We start from the raw sequence: 18,889 nt of genomic DNA, 5'->3' as shown, positions 1-18,889 counted from the left end.
GGACTTCTCATACAATTTGTGTAAAATTGTTTAAATTTGATAAAAATGTGTTAAATAACAGTATAAAACGTGCATTATAACAATTATACAGAAAAAAAATAGCATTATAATTCGATTTTTGTGCCAAAATTTAAAATTTATCCTTAACGTCCTTAAATATAACCTCAAAAAAATCTTTTTAGTGTATAAAAATATAATTTTAACTCATATTTAAAAATAAAATACAAAGAGATTATTTATATATAGGAATAAATGCAGATTAAATTGTTTTATCAAAATTGGACTAGAATTTTGGATTTTGGTAAACAAAAATGAATTTAGCAAAAAAATCCTTTTGGACTTCTTCATACAATTTTAGTAAAATTGTTCAAATTTGGTAAAAATGTGTTAAATAACAATATAACACATTCAAAGCAACAATTACAAAAACAAAATAAATAAATAACATTATAAATTAACTTTTTTGCCAAAATCTAAAATTTATCCTAAAAATCCTTTAGCATAACCTCAAAGTTTTTTGACAATTTTGACACAAAAACATGCAAAAGGAATTTATACTTAAATATAATATTAAATTATATTTAAAAATAAAGCACAAAATGAAGATTAAATTGTTTTAGCAAAATTTGATTAGAATTTTCGATTTTAGTTGAAAAAATGAATTTAACAAAAAAAATCCTTTAGGTTTCTCATACAACTTGTGTAAAATTATTTAAATTTGTTTATATTTTGATAATAATCTGTCGAATAACAATTTAAAACGGGCATAACAACAATAACACAAAAAATAAAAAAATAGCCTTACAAAAGAATGTTAGTACCAAAATCTCCTAAAGTCCTTTATACATAACCTCAAAAATTTTAGACACTAATTTTTGACACAAATGTTACAAAATCAAATTATACTTACATTACACTATATCCTTTCCTCAAATATCACTTCCCAAACAATGTTAACACATAATAAACCAAAATTTACCACTTTTTCATAAACTAAACTCTAGAAACACAAAAATGCCGGCAGGATTAAAAGAATCCCTTATTGACAAGTCACTTTTCCTGGAATGTTTTTCGACACTAAAAAACTTTTTGAAAACTTTTATTAATGTAAATAGATAATTTTGATTGTTGTTTTCGATTCTGGTTAATAAATTTTGTGTTTTTGATACTGTTTTAGTGTGAATTTATTAATTTTGTTGAAGGACGACGCGCACGATCTTGTTGACTGACGGAATCGTACTGACGTGAGTTGCGAGTTGTGTCTGTAGAGGCGACGTGTTAGGGTGCGGGCACATGGGTGGAAAAGAGATGTGACAGAAATTAGGCGTGAAGTTTAAAATGAATTTTGAAAAAAAAAATTATATATATAAATATAAATATATATAAATATATATAGTCGAAATAAAACGCAATAAATAATTCAACTATTTATTATGTACGTTTCGACACTGTGTGTCATTCAGCAAGTTCTTACAAAATATTTAAAATAGCATTGTTTTAAAATACCATACTTAACTTGTTTTTTTTTTTTTAATTTAAAGGAATGGCCGGTTATATATCTGTTTTCTTATACTTTAAAATAGTATCGTTAAAAAATATCAAATTTTAATTGTTTTTGAGAAAATGGTTGTGAATTTTTGCTTATTGGTCACATATCTTTTGCCCTCTACTTTAAAATGGTATACTACGAAGTTTAAAGAAAATTACAAGATTACTATGAGATAATATATGAGATATAAGTATATAAATTATACTAGCAAATAAGAATATCAATACATATCAAAACACACAAATTTTGAAGATATTGTTCAATAAAAACAATAAAATAATATATTATTATTATATTAAACAAAAAGTTGAATAATGAAATTATATCTAGTTAACGGATTGTAAATAAAGAGAGAATGTAAAGTCGTCTTATAGAAACAAAGGGGTTTACAAAAGTGGATGCAAAATTGAAATCTGGCAATTGTTAGTAAGAAAGTTCAAATAAAGATAACAAAAAAACGAACAAAATATTGTCTTAAAAAAAGTCTTAACTAGTGGTGCATGGCATAGTGCCTTAAGGCAAATTGCTGTAACTTCGTAATGAAATATTCGAGAAATTTTAAACATTTTAAATATATTATTACAAATAGTGTAACTTTCATTATTTTTGCTATCTTATTATGTCATCTGAGCAAATCAAATGTAAATCATAACTCAATTTATCTCCAGCATATTAACAATCGTCATTTCATTTCGAATTCAATTTCAAAAAAAGTGCTCCCGTATAGTCACAGTCTAAACGCATTTGCAAATAATTATGTGCTACATTTTCACTTAGACTGTGCTTATCTTGGCGGCATTTTCACAATTTTCAATAGTTTTCACAAAATTGGAGTATTGCTCCAATACATAAACAGTCTAAAAGCACTTGGGTAAACATTTGTACCAGAGTGGCCCTTAGACTATGCTTAGCCTGGGTAATTTTTTGAATTTTTAATTACAAAAATATTTTATGGAAAATAAAAAAAGATGTAATAATTTATTATCCTCAAAAGCAATTGTTTTGTCAATACAAGCAGAAAGTTTTTTAGATCATTCAAATCGGACGCTTAGTTCACTCAAAAACTGCCATTTTTTGCACATTTAGCTCTTTATCGAAACGGCGGGACCTGCCTTTGCCAAAAACTAATCACCTCTGCTCCCAATCATTACGAACTGAATACTTTTTAGATCATTCAAATCCGATACTCCGTTCTCTCAAAAACTCGATTTGTATTTTCTGCATTCTTTGCTCCGTAACTCCAAAACAGCTGGACATGCCTTTGGCCAATAATAAATCTGCACGTCTTCTTATTAATAGAAATCGAATGGTTTTTGAATAATTCAAATCGGTTGACCCGTGCTCCTGCAAACACGGACAAAATGTTGTATACACACACACTTATATCAATTTCACAAATACAACAGGGTTCACGCCAGTTGATCCAATGACCAAAAAACACAAATCTTTGAAACCTTTTGGAAAATAAATATATATCAGCAAAAAACAAAATTTCGCTATTATCACATGATTTAAAATGTGAAATAAATGCAAGCAAAAATATTGTCCCAAAATCTAAAATACAGAATAAAGGGGTTCACAAAATGTTGATTCAAGGACGGCAAAACAGAATTCTAGAAAAAGCTGTTTAACATATTCTTGATAATATTATTTGCAATCATATAGTAGAATAAAAAAAAACAATAATTTAACTATTTATTATGTACGTTTCGTTATTATGTGTGTCATCATTCAGCAGGTTCTAACAAATATTTTGCAAAGTTTAAAAACAAACAAGAAGATTTATCAAATAAAAATATCACTGCATATCTAACTAGTAAATAAACACAATACACATTTTTTTTAAAAATATTGTTTAAAAAAAACTTATTTTCTAGTTTCTAAATTCATTTCGCAGAATGTGTGTCCCTAGCCTTAGAATAGTGGTAGGGAGAGAGCGCGCATACTTTTTTGAACAAAGACAACAAACAATCGCAATGTGAAGACATTGCAGAATATTTGAAACGAAATCGCAATTGCAAAATTAACTATATATACGTATATATATATATTTTGTAGAGTTTCGAACAAGAATCCAAAAATAATACAAAATAAAAAACAAGAAAAGTTTTTAAAAAAAAACAATTTCTTTATTTAATTATTTGTTTATTGTCGACGTTTCGGAACTAGGTACGTTCCATCTTCAGGACATCTGTCAAGAAACATGATCTTGATGAGATTTTTGCAAACAATATGTTTAGGAAAAGAAAATAGATTTTTCTTAAATAATGAATTAAATTGTAAAAAATATAATAATGTACAGAAATATGATAATATGTTCAAAATAAAAATGATAAAAATAAATGAGTGGATTATCAAAACAGGATATTAAACATAATAGAAAATTTTTTTGAAAGTTATGGAAATTTTTTAAGAAAAGGTTAATGACAAAGTTGAATTAATTACCTGTATGTTTGAATATTTGTTAGCACTTTTTCACTAAACAAGCTTTTTTAACAAAAATGATTTTGTGAGTTAATTTTCGCCGAATAATTAGATTTTGTAAATCAAAATTACTAAAAAACTTTGTCTTTTTTAAAATTATTATTTGAAAACACAAATAATATTGTTCTCTGGATGTTGTTCGATTGGTTTACGAAAATTAACTAAATGAAATTGGTGTGCCCTTTGTAACACGTGTAAACACTTGAACGAGAGATGTGAGATTGTATGTGTGTGTTTTTATATGTCAGGGTGTGAATACTTAAATTGTTGGTCTTAAAAGAAAGTCGATATTAATTGTTTGTCAAAAAGTGTAAAAAATTTAAATATGAATCATGTAATAGGTTGTGATCTGATCTAATGTTGACACTGTTAGAAACGTTTATGAGGATGAGACAACTCTCCGCGAATAACCTTCTAAAGATGCAACTTTCGTGATATAAAATCTTTGGAGTGAAATTAAATGAATGGGCGTTTTCTATAGAGTGTTGTACTAGGGTACTTTTGAAATTTTTTTGTTTATGGTGGACCACACTTAGTTCATGTTGTCTCATTCTCTTGTGTACATATTGGGAGGTTTGTCCAATATATTGAAAAGCACAGTCATTACAAGAAACAGAATATACTACATTAGTATTGAGATTGGATGGGGTGGGGGATTTAATGTTCGTAAAGAATTGGTTGAAGGAGTGTAAGGATGAGCCTGATACTAAAATGTTTTCTTCTAACAAAATTTTGGCAAAATAATAATATAAATCTTCAACGTATGGTATGCTGCAGTAAATAAGATTGGTGTTTTTGATGTTAGTACTGGTATTGGGAGAATTAATTTGTGTTTTTAAGAAAGTTCGTCTTTTGCCAAAATTTTGTTAGAAGAAAACATTTTAGTATCAGGCTCATCCTTACACTCCTTCAACCAATTCTTTACGAACATTAAATCCCCCACCCCATCCAATCTCAATACTAATGTAGTATATTCTGTTTCTTGTAATGACTGTGCTTTTCAATATATTGGACAAACCTCCCAATATGTACACAAGAGAATGAGACAACATGAACTAAGTGTGGTCCACCATAAACAAAAAAATTTCAAAAGTACCCTAGTACAACACTCTATAGAAAACGCCCATTCATTTAATTTCACTCCAAAGATTTTATATCACGAAAGTTGCATCTTTAGAAGGTTATTCGCGGAGAGTTGTCTCATCCTCATAAACGTTTCTAACAGTGTCAACATTAGATCAGATCACAACCTATTACATGATTCATATTTAAATTTTTTACACTTTTTGACAAACAATTAATATCGACTTTCTTTTAAGACCAACAATTTAAGTATTCACACCCTGACATATAAAAACACACACATACAATCTCACATCTCTCGTTCAAGTGTTTACACGTGTTACAAAGGGCACACCAATTTCATTTAGTTAATTTTCGTAAACCAATCGAACAACATCCAGAGAACAATATTATTTGTGTTTTCAAATAATAATTTTAAAAAAGACAAAGTTTTTAGTAATTTTGATTTACAAAATCTAATTATTCGGCGAAAATTAACTCACAAAATCATTTTTGTTAAAAAAGCTTGTTTAGTGAAAAAGTGCTAACAAATATTCAAACATACAGGTAATTAATTCAACTTTGTCATTAACCTTTTCTTAAAAAATTTCCATAACTTTCAAAAAAATTTTCTATTATGTTTAATATCCTGTTTTGATAATCCACTCATTTATTTTTATCATTTTTATTTTGAACATATTATCATATTTCTGTACATTATTATATTTTTACAATTTAATTCATTATTTAAGAAAAATCTATTTTCTTTTCCTAAACATATTGTTTGCAAAAATCTCATCAAGATCATGTTTCTTGACAGATGTCCTGAAGATGGAACGTACCTAGTTCCGAAACGTCGACAATAAACAAATAATTAAATAAAGAAATTGTTTTTTTTTTAAAAACTTTTCTTGTTTTTTATTTTGTATTATTTTTGGATTCTTGTTCGAAACTCTACAAAATATACACAAATCCAAGACTCTACCATTCAATATATTCCAAGAACATTATGGAACGAAATTTCTTTCAAAACTTATCAAGAACTGTAGATTACAAACAAATATGTTTAATGAAAAAATATTCAAAACTTAACTCTAAATATGCTAATGTTATTAACAAAAAAATATTTCTAATTCGATGTAAAAATGAATGGATTATACCGAATTTTATTTCTAATATTATAAACAAACAATTCTTATACAACACTTTCAACATCTATAAAATTGAACGACAAATTAATTACCTGAAAATGTCTGTTTTGAATCTAGAAATAAAAAATACTTTTATCTACATAAATTACTTGAAATCACAACTGGATAACATAATCAATACACTTTCCAATACTTTGAACAAAGACCTCTTAAATCAATTTTTAGCTTTTGAAAACTATAAATTTAACAAACATTTTAATACTACTAAAGAAAAACATATTAAAAAAACTAAAACTTTAATTCAAAAAAGAGATGACAACTATCCCTTCAAAATCTCTAAATCTTGTACAGATAAGTGGTTAGTTAATAAAACTGATATTTCATTCCAGAAAATGTTAAATATATTCTAGCATTAGGTCCAAAATTTGCATACTCTCCTCAGAAATACAGTAAAACAGATTTCATAAAAATTCTAAGTAATATTGAATACAACATTAGAAACATTGAAACAAACAAACAGAATAACATTAGATCAAAACTATGTGACAGACTGGTAAAACATATAAAGAAAGTAAATAATAAATTTCAAAACTTTCATTTAAAGAAACTCCACAAAGACATTTTAGAAACTAAAGCTTTCATTAAATCTAATAATATTATAGTTTGCCCAGCCGATAAGGGTAATATCACAGTCATTCTTGACAAAGAATTTTACAACAATTCCGTCCTTAACCTACTTAAAGATGATACAACATATAATATTTTAACAGAAGATCCCACACAACGTTTTTCTAGAATAGCTTTTAAATTAATCAATGATCTGAAAAACAAAAAACTAATTTCTGAGAATTTTGCTTTTAACCTAAAAATACAACACCCTATCTCCCCTAAAATGTACTGTCTTCCAAAAATACACAAACCTGAATGCTCTTTCAGACCGATTGTCTCCTACATTGGCTCTCCTTTTTACAATATTTCGAAACTCATTTCTGATGTCCTAAAAAATGTTACAATCAATTCTCCCTATTATGTTAAGAATTCGTACCAATTTGTGAATTTAATTAATAACCGCAACATCCCTGAAAATCACTTATTTCTAAGCTTAGATGTGGTCAACCTTTTTACATGTGTCCCACATGAATTAATCCTAAACTCAATCGATAAACGTTGGCACACAATTTGTAACTTTACTGACTTTCCGAAAACAGTCTTCACTCATATTATCAACACTATTTTAAATTACTCCTATTTCCATTGCCAAGACAACTTTTATTCTCAAATTAAAGGCGCAGCTATGGGATGTCCCTTATCTCCCGGAATCATTGACTTAGTTTTACAAACACTAGAAATTTCCGTTTTCTCAACTTTAAAATTTCAAATTAACTTTTATATTAGATATGTAGATGACACTTTTTTTATCATTAACAAAAATCATATAAACACAGTACTAGATCTCTTCAATAATTTTAACAATAATATAATTTTCACACATGAACTACAAAATAACAACAGACTTAATTTCTTGGATGTATCCGTTTACAACACTAATAACTTTATTCGAACAAATTGGTATAGAAAAACGACATGGTCGGGTAGATACTTACACTATTCCTCATACTGTCCCAGAAACTATAAGATAAACACTATTATTTCCCTTACAGACCATGCTATTTTGTTGTCTCACCAAACTTTCCATCCACAAAATTTATCCCTAGTAAAAATAACTCTAATTGAAAATGGTTACCCAAAAAATCTCATTCATTCAGTTATTCAAAAAAGACGAACTTTCTTAAAAACACAAATTAATTCTCCCAATACCAGTACTAACATCAAAAACACCAATCTTATTTACTGCAGCATACCATACGTTGAAGATTTATATTATTATTTTGCCAAAATTTTGTTAGAAGAAAACATTTTAGTATCAGGCTCATCCTTACACTCCTTCAACCAATTCTTTACGAACATTAAATCCCCCACCCCATCCAATCTCAATACTAATGTAGTATATTCTGTTTCTTGTAATGACTGTGCTTTTCAATATATTGGACAAACCTCCCAATATGTACACAAGAGAATGAGACAACATGAACTAAGTGTGGTCCACCATAAACAAAAAAATTTCAAAAGTACCCTAGTACAACACTCTATAGAAAACGCCCATTCATTTAATTTCACTCCAAAGATTTTATATCACGAAAGTTGCATCTTTAGAAGGTTATTCGCGGAGAGTTGTCTCATCCTCATAAACGTTTCTAACAGTGTCAACATTAGATCAGATCACAACCTATTACATGATTCATATTTAAATTTTTTACACTTTTTGACAAACAATTAATATCGACTTTCTTTTAAGACCAACAATTTAAGTATTCACACCCTGACATATAAAAACACACACATACAATCTCACATCTCTCGTTCAAGTGTTTACACGTGTTACAAAGGGCACACCAATTTCATTTAGTTAATTTTCGTAAACCAATCGAACAACATCCAGAGAACAATATTATTTGTGTTTTCAAATAATAATTTTAAAAAAGACAAAGTTTTTTAGTAATTTTGATTTACAAAATCTAATTATTCGGCGAAAATTAACTCACAAAATCATTTTTGTTAAAAAAGCTTGTTTAGTGAAAAAGTGCTAACAAATATTCAAACATACAGGTAATTAATTCAACTTTGTCATTAACCTTTTCTTAAAAAATTTCCATAACTTTCAAAAAAATTTTCTATTATGTTTAATATCCTGTTTTGATAATCCACTCATTTATTTTTATCATTTTTATTTTGAACATATTATCATATTTCTGTACATTATTATATTTTTTACAATTTAATTCATTATTTAAGAAAAATCTATTTTCTTTTCCTAAACATATTGTTTGCAAAAATCTCATCAAGATCATGTTTCTTGACAGATGTCCTGAAGATGGAACGTACCTAGTTCCGAAACGTCGACAATAAACAAATAATTAAATAAAGAAATTGTTTTTTTTTAAAAACTTTTCTTGTTTTTTATTTTGTATTATTTTTGGATTCTTGTTCGAAACTCTACAAAATATACACAAATCCAAGACTCTACCATTCAATATATATATATATATATATATATATATATATATATATATATGCAAAATTCATTTCTACGATGAGCACATTATTTTAAAAAAATAGAGTACTCTACTAACGAATTAACTGGGACTCACTTGCCAGAACAATAGATATAATTTTTATAACAAGGAAGAAGAAGAATAATTCTACTAGACATTATTGCGAGAAGAAAGGAAAACTGTATCGGATTCATATTAATAATGAAATGTTTAATTTTACTTTTTTGATTCTATATCTTTGCCTTGTAGATATATAGGGTTCGATAGATAGTAGAGTCCTTTCTCTCCCACATTACATTGTCAGATTTTTTTCGACGATGGCTAGACGGATCTCTTTCTCTATCATACCTTGTCAGTTAGAGGGAGAGTTGAGGGAAATATTATATCATGGACAAACTATTATTTATAGAGCGATAGCACCACTAAACTACATATATTTATGAAGCACCTCTATTATCAGAAATTTAAAATTAATCCTTTCCACTCGCGAATTTCTGAAAAAGTCAGTTTGAACAAACACACCCACTATTCAGTTCGTGATATTTTGAAATAACCCTTCAAAATCTGAAGTAACTAGTGGTGTATGGCATCGTGTCTTAAGGCATATTGCTGGAACTTCCCTTACCGTACTGAAATATTCGAGGAATTTTAAACGTTTTCAAATGTATTATTACAAATTTTGTAACTTTCATTATTTTTCCTATCTTGTTATATCTGAGTGAATAAATCAAATGTAAATCATACGAGTAAATCAATTTATCTCCAGAACATTAACAATCGTCATTTCATTTAGAATTCAATTTCAAAAAAAAAAAATAGTTGCCCAAATAGTTACACAAAATTAAAAAAGTGCTCCGTATAGTAACAATCTAAACGCATTTGCAAATAATTCAGTGCAACATTGTCACTTATGCTGTGCTTAGCTTGGCGGCATTTTCACATTTTTCAATAGTTTTCACAAAATTGGAAAAGTGCTTCGATACATAAACAGTCTAAACGCACTTGGATGAACATTTATACCAGAGTGGCGCTTAGATGGTGCTTAGCCTGGGTATTTTTTTAAATTTGTAATCCAAAATTACAAAAATATTTTCTGGAAAATAAAAAAAGATTTAATAATTTTTTATCCTCATAAGCAATTGTTTTGTCAATCCAAGCAGAAAGTTTTTTATATCATTCAAATCGGACGTTCCGTTCTCTTAAAAACTGAGTTACGTTTTTGGCACTTATTGCCTTTTTGCCTTTTCAAAATTTTACTTGTATTAACAATATGAAGAACGGATCAAATTTTCATAAAGGCAGATCTAGCGGTTTAGGAGACATAGTGAAAAAAGTGAAAAAATGCCATCTGGCGATCAAAAATGATTATTAGACATATGCACATCAAATTACCAGATATTTTATAGTGATTTTAACAGTAAGTATAAATTTTGTTTAAATTCCTCTCGGTTCCGTACCAATGTTTATGCGTTAGACGGCGACGCGGCGCTTACGCGCTTCGATATTTCGACTCTATGCAGTTAAAGCAGTACGATTGCTTTTAAAAAATGTTCTGAACTTCCATAATATTTCAAAATAAATTTTTCTTAAAAAAAATATTTTTTTTTTCAAATATAATTTTAGTCGAAAATTTAATTAATTTTAAATTAATTAAATAATTAATAGTTTCTCAAAAATCTAATTTTTCAGAGTAATTTTTTTTCAAAAATGTTAATCATTTAAAAAAAAAAATTTTTGGTACGGAAAGTTTCAGCAATTAATGCACGATACCATACACCACTAGTTTTATTATAATTTCATCCCACCAGCTCACTCTCTATTTCTCCGACAAGACCACTCGACCGTGAGCCCCATCATCCCCAAAAAGCACCCGAAGCACCCCAATAGCCCATTAAATGAACCACAGTGGATCATTCACATATTATATGTAGGGAAAAACAGGTTAAATATCACACAATATAATAATAACTTATTACTAGGTGTAAGTGGCATGTACATTTGTTGTAACTTTAAAATTATTTGATTAATATACATGATGTGTTCGAAAAATACTCCGACCGGTTGACGTGTTCGATTTTCAAGAACGTGTAATAAATCCACGTCGAATACTTTTAACCACTCATAAATTAATTAATTTATCATGAATTAAGTCGATTATTTACACAAATCGGGAAGTTCATGTAACTTGCCTCAAGGCAAAATACCAATACCAACTAGTTCATTTTTATAATTAAACCACTTGTCACAGGCCTCTAATATTCTACTATACACACACACATACTTTTTCTAAATTTGGTCTCAAACGATTCAGAATGACCTAAAAAGCGTCAAATCACAAGAGGAGAAATGCAGATTTCTAGCAAAAACATAAAGTTCTCAATCAGTTGAAAAAATCAAGTAAGGAAAAAATCCTATAACTAAGATATGATTTTATATTACTATTGTTTCTATTTTACCCCATTTTCACCTATTTTAGGGCGATCCACTTCGCAAAATCCCTCTCCGACTGTCTACGCGCAGTCTCGACGTCTGATGGAATTCTCTTCGTCACAAAAACTGATTTGAAATCATTATTCATCCTTTTTTGTTTGAAAAAAAAAGAATAATTAATAATATAGAATTTAATGATACATATTGGGTCAATTCTGCAATAACATAGCGTTGGTATGGTAATGCTATGCTATTCTTTTATCTTGGTAGTAAAAAAGTAACAAAATCTATCTATTTGCTGTACGATCAGGCGTATTTTACATATAAACAAAGCAAAGAAGAATGTTATGATAACTGCGCATTTGTGATACACAGTTTATATGTAAAATACGCCTGATGGTACAGCAATTAATTGAGTTTTCATAGTTTTTACTACCAAGAAAGAAGGATTAGATAGTGTTGCCATAACAACCGTAGAATTAGCATCATAGAGGAAAAAATAAAACAAAAAAAAGTGCAAAAAATGAGTTGTAGAATATGTCATTTAAGTAAAATAAATACATGTAACAATTTTGAATAATGTTTATTAGTAATATGGTAACACTCGTCGTGATGCACACATTTATTAGTGTCAATCATTATATACATTTATATAATGATAAATTATAAATTATATATTTATAATAGCATTAAAAATATGTATAATATTTAAAAGCAATAATGTAGTTAAAGTCATACCTCAAATGTGACATGATCGGTGTGTCATTGTAATTAGCATTTAGGACTTGAACCTTTATTAGAGAAATGAAGTAATTGCTGATTAATAAATTCTATACATAGTGGATTATGTTAAATAATGCCTAAACAAATATTGTTTTCACAATTTCACTTATCATATAATAATTGTGTTTTACGAACTTCATGTAAATAAAATTAACATACATTCATTGATTGTTTTACTTTTTCGTTGGCGATACAGTCTTATTCTTTTAGCAGCTGTAATATCCGTCTTGCCTAAAAAATTCATTTCTAAAATATATAGTAACCACGAATAATACAAATTACTTCAATAAACTTACGTTTCTTATACGGCACAGATTTTTCATTTGTTTAATTATTTTCAGTAAAATTATTTACTGAAGACGGTATAAATTATTCTACCGATCCACATATTTTTTAATCAAATCAAGATTTCTACTAGGACTTAACCTTAAAATCTAATTACGTATGTGGCGTACGCCCTCGCACGTGACACGACGACCAATCACAATCGACTCGTATAGAAATGATATCATCGAGAGCGAATGACGAATCATTGGCACTCGACTCGGCCGTAACGCTTTTCCGTTGCATTTGAACAGATTTACACCCTATTCGCGCCTAAAGGAGTTTTACGAATATTGAAGAACAAAAATAGTAAAGTTTTGAATAAAACAAAAATAAATAGGTTTTGTAGTATGTATTGATATTATTAAACAATTACATACAAGGCACTGGTTAGGAGTAACAAACAGAGTAAACAAAGTGCAATTAATATGCTGTATCAATATAAGTTGAGTGATTGATGAGGATTATAAGGCCGGACAGTTTCTAGGCTAATTTATCAGTTTTGTTGACTGTTTTTTTACAGTTTGCTCTATAGAATGTTTTCTTTCATGTTGCCTTAATGAATGTTTAGTTTTGAATGTCTTATTGCATGTCTCACATTCATAAGGGCGTTCTTCAGTATGCACTGATAAATGCTGTTTTAAACTACTTAACTGTGAAAATGTTTTATTGCATATATTACACTCATGACAGCGTTCTCCAGTATGTACTATTTCATGTTGAGTTAATGTTTGTTTTGTTTTGAATTTTTTATTGCAAATTTCACATTCATAAGGTCGTTCTTCACTATGCACTGATAAATGAGATATTAAATTACCTATCAGTGCAAATCTTTTATTGCATATTTTGCACTCATGAGGCTGTTCTCCAGTATGGATCATTTCATGTCGGATTAAGCTATTTTTTGCCGTGAATGTTTTATTGCATATTTCGCACACGTAAGGACATTCTCCAGTATGAATTGATAAATGCTGTCTTAAATAACTTATCTGTAAAAATGTTTTATTACATATTTTGCACTCATAAGAGCGTTCTGCAGAATGGACTGCTTTATGTTGTTTTAAAAATTTTTTCATTTTGAATGTTTTATTACATATTTCACACGTGTAAGGTCGTTCTTCAGTATGCACTGATAAATGCTGTCTTAAATTACTTGACTGTGAAAATCTTTTATTGCATATTTTGCACTCATAAGGGCGTTCCCCAGTGTGAATCATTTCATGTTTTTGTTTTGATACAAATGTTTTACTGCATGATTCACATTTATATTTCAACTTACTAGTTGTCTTACGATTTCCTGAAACTTGTTCTGTTGATTTGTTCGTACTATCTACTATCATACTTGATTCACTGATCTCTTCTTTACATAGAGAAGAATTTTCATCTAATACAGTTTTGTTTGTACTAGTCACATCATCTTGGTCGTCAATCGTCTCTAGTTTGATTTCCTCGTCAATTGTAACCTCGGATTTAAGAAATTGCTGCAGACAGAAATCTGATGTATTTTCACAATCATCAAATTCCTGTTTCACTTGAGGATAATCATCGATCGGTTCGGTTTTAATTGTTTTGTTTGAATTTGTTTCTTCAGACATGTTTGAAGTTTGTAGGTTATAATAAACAAACTGGTGATGAGTTCTTATAATTTGAGAAGTCTAAAAGTACAATAATAAATATGTTTCGATATTTACTAATTTGTTTATTGTTTAATAGAATATAATGCTAACACTGACCTTTTTACTAAATTTATCTTCGAATTTAACTTTAATAATTCCATTAAACACTTTGACATTTCTCCTCCATTTTGTTTTATAAACAACAGATCAAGTTGAAGTTAAAAACAATTCAATTGCGATTTTTTCGGCGGCAAAATTTGAAATCCGAATTTAATATTAGTTTCAACAAAAGATATAAAATCTGAATATACAAAAGTTTTAGAGGGGAGGACAAATATATATATATATATATATATATATATATATATATATTATATTTAAACATGACATCAATTCAAAAAATAATTTGGCATATATTCATCAAGACATAAAAGCTTTCAGTAATTCTGTTAAGAGAGAATTCTGTTAAAAGGAGCTACCGAATGATCCTAACATTTACCATCATAAACATGCTTTTAAATACATCAATCTTATAGAAAAAAATGACACATCACCAATTCTATTCCCAACCCTCTAGTTCCTTAAATTATACAGTCTTCTCAAAATACATAAACCCAATTGCCCTTTCAGACCGATAGTTTCATGCATTAATTCGCCTCACTATAATTAATCTAAATTTTTTTTTAAATTTTAAACAATGTTACTATTAATTCACCCGGTAGTAGATTGTTTAAAAGATTTCAAGAATCGTTGTTATTATTGAAAGTAGATGGTTGCAAATTGTTGAATACTATTCACTATACCTCTCGAAACATTTATTTCGGGAATAGATTTACTACTGAAGGCCTGATATTTCCAATTCAATAATAAACTAGTGTTGTGTGGCATCGTGCCTTAAGTCAAATTGCTAGTACTTCCCGTATTGTAATGAAATATTCGAGAACTTTTAAACGTTTTTAAATATATTATTACAAATAGTGTAACTTTCATTATTTTTGCTATCTTGTTATATCTTGAGCAAATCAAATGTAAATCATAAATCAATTTATCATCTCCAGAACATTAACAATCGTCATTTCATTTCGAATTCAATTTAAAAAAAAAAAATGTTTGCCCTAATTTACACAAAATTGAAAAAGTGCTCCTGCATAGTCACAGTCTAAACGCATTTGCAAATAATTCTGTGCGACATTTTCACTTATACTGTGCTCAGCTTGGCGGCATTTTCACATTTTTCAATAGTTTTCACAAAATTGGAAAAGTGCTCCAGTACATAGACAGTCTAAACGCACTCGGGTAAACATTTGTACCAGAGTGGCGCTCAGACTGTGCTTAGCCTGGGTGATTTTTTGAATTTTTAATCCAAAATTACAAAAATATTTTTGGAAAAAAAATTAGAAACAAATGTTTTTTTCCAAAATCAATTATTTTGTTAAGACAAGCAGAAAGTTTTTTGAATCATTCAAATCGGACGCTTAGTTCTCACAAAAACTGCCATTTTTTTAACATTTAGCTCCGTATCTTCGAAATGGCTGAGCCTGCCTCTGCCAAAAACTAATAAACACTTCTCCCAATCATTACTAATTGAATGTTTTTTAGATCATTCAAATCGGATGCTCCGTTCTCTCAAAAACTCGATTTCTATTTTCTGCACTCTTTTTCTCCGTAACTGCTGGACCTGCCTTCGCCAAAAACTAATCAGCACGTCTCCTTATCAATACGAATCGAATGTTTTTTGAATTATTCAAATTGCTTCATCCGTGTTCCCGAAATCGTCGACGAAAATTTTTATCTGCACACACATACATACACGCACGCACACACACATACATCCATTTTTTCTAAGGTATGCCAAGCTCAGAAGGTTTTGAAACGTAAAGATATAAAAATTTTCATTTTCGATTTTTTTTTGCGATTACTACGGGAAGTTAATATAATACACTGATGATGAGACAAACATAGTCTCGAAACGTTTGTAAAATTAATACTATTTAATATATTAGAGCAAAAAAGAGTGATTAAAAAACTCTTTTAATTTTTAAAAATTCTTAATCATTGCGTTTGGAACGGTTTGCAAATAAATTGAATAATTTTATAAAAAAAATTTAATTTTTTGTTTGAAATAATTTCGAAAATTTGAATTTTTTCTTTTAAATTACAAAATTTCGAAATTTTCTGTAAAGACTTTTTGCACACCGTCTACTCAAGCAAAATGTTTTGCGAATTAATTTAATCGGATGATCCGTTCTCTCAAAAACTGATAACCGTTTTTACACCCTTTGCGCTCCATGCTCCATACCCCCGAAACGGCAAAATTGCCTTTTGCAAAAACGCATCGCGATCAAGTACAAACCAAATGATTTTTCATTCATAGTTTGATATACGTATATTTTTTTTAAAAAAAAAGGAAAATATTATTAAAATCTCTATAAAATATCTGATAATACGATGTGCATATGTCTAATTATCATTTTTGACCGCCAAATGCCATTTTTTATACTTTTTTTTTATTGTAACTATATAACCGCTGGACCTGTCTTTTCAAAAACTTGGACAGTTCTCCTTTTCGTCAATACAAGTAAAATATTTTTTGAATTATTAAAATCGGACGCTCGGTTATATCAAAACCGAAATACCATTTTTAGCCCTTTTTGCCCCGTATCTCCGAAACCGCTGGACCTGCCTTTGCCAAAAAACTAATCCGCACATCTCCGTTGAAAGTTTTCTTCATTTGTTCAAAATGACGGCATTTACATAGGATTTTGGATTAGATTTTGGATAGAAGCCGCGAATATAGGAATTGGGAATTTTTTTTGCCGCGAATAAAGAACTTCTACTTAACCAGCATCTGTACTATGTATTTATATTATTAAACAATTACATACAATACACTAATTATGAGTAACAAACAGAATAATATAATGCACAAATTAGAATTAATATCCTGTATTCATATAAGTTGTGTAATTATAAGGACTGTTTTTTTACAGTTTGTTTCCTAGTATGTCCTCTTTCATGTCGCATTATATAGGTTTTGTTTTGAATGTTTTATTGCATGTCTTACATTCATAAGGTCGTTCTTCAGAATGCACTGATGAATGCTTTCTTAAATTAAATATCAGTGCAAATCTTTTATTGCATATTTTGCACTCATGAGGCCGTTCTCCAGTATGGATCATTTCATGTTGATTCAAGCCTTGTTTCATTCTGAATGTTTTATTACATATTTCACATGCGTAAGGACGTTTCCAGTATGGATTGATAAATGCCGTCTTAAATTACTTATCTGTGAAAATGTTTTATAGCAATTTTGCACTCATAAGAAAGTTCTATATTATGGATCTTTTCATGTCGTTGTAAGCCTTGTTTTGATACAAATGTTTACTGCATGATTCACATTATATTTCAACTTACTAGTTGTCTTACGCTTTCTTGAAACTTTTTCAAATGTTGTTTGTACTATTGACTATCGTACTTGATTCACTGATCTCGTCGTTACATACAGAAGAATTTTCATCTAAAAATGTTTTATTTATACTAGTCACATAATGTTGGTCATCAATCGTCTCTTGTTTTATTTCCTCGTCAATTGTAACCTCAGATTTTAGAAATTGCTGCAGACATATATCATCATCCATATACAAATCTGGTGTATTTCATAATCATCAAATTCCTGTTTCACTTGAGGATAATCATCGATCGGTTCGGTTTTAATTGTTTTGTTGAAATCTGTTCTTCAGACATGTTCGAAGTTTGTAGGTTATAATAAACAAACTGGTGATGAGTTCTTAAAATTGAGAAGTCTAAGTGTATAATAATATATGTGTTTCGATATTTACTAATTTGTTTATTGTTTATAGGATATAATGCAAACACTGACCTTTTTACTAAATTTATCTTCGAATTTAACTTTAATAATTCCAATAAACCACTTTGACATTTTTCCTCCATTTGTTTTCATGAACAAGTGACCAGGTTGGACAACATTGAGCACATTTTAAATGCGAGTTTTTCGGCGGCAAATTTGAAATCCGAAATTATTATTAATTTTAACAGAAAATATAAAATCTCAGTATACAAAGTTTTTGAGGAGGGGACAAATATATATATACATATATATATATATATATATTATATATGTTAAAATTTTAATAATTTTGATGTAGAGATATGTGAGAATCAGTTTTCAGGGCAATACATCAATTAAAAACTTGTATAAACTTATAACATTCTTATTACGTTTCGGAAATTAAATTAATTTTTATTATTTATATAAAATCTAGAATACTTGATAAATTATAATGAGCACTCTAACTGAACTATAGATACGGAGACTGCAATGCGATTATTCTTGAAAACAATTAACCTATTAATTAC

General features: G+C 28.6%; 1 protein-coding gene across 1 annotated transcript; it reads right to left on the bottom strand.

Annotated features, from left to right (window-relative positions):
• Nucleotides 1-13,494: 13,494 nt before the first annotated feature.
• LOC113381329 (zinc finger protein 525-like) lies at nt 13,495-14,491 on the bottom strand (the record flags this gene model as incomplete). Its single annotated transcript, XM_026620278.1, has 2 exons — nt 14,027-14,491; nt 13,495-13,885 (listed from the first exon to the last, which is right to left on the bottom strand). Coding segments are annotated over exons 1-2 (856 nt in total), but the record flags the coding sequence as incomplete, so codon positions are not given.
• Between the last annotated feature and the right edge of the window lie 4,398 nt (nt 14,492-18,889).

This window comes from Ctenocephalides felis, unplaced genomic scaffold (assembly GCF_003426905.1).
Source record: "Ctenocephalides felis isolate EL2017-DRISC unplaced genomic scaffold, ASM342690v1 CF-g0.4_SCAFFOLD_02809, whole genome shotgun sequence".
Classification (NCBI taxonomy): domain Eukaryota; kingdom Metazoa; phylum Arthropoda; class Insecta; order Siphonaptera; family Pulicidae; genus Ctenocephalides; species Ctenocephalides felis.
Note: the sequence above shows the minus strand (reverse complement) of the source record. Positions and strands in the feature narration are given on the sequence as shown.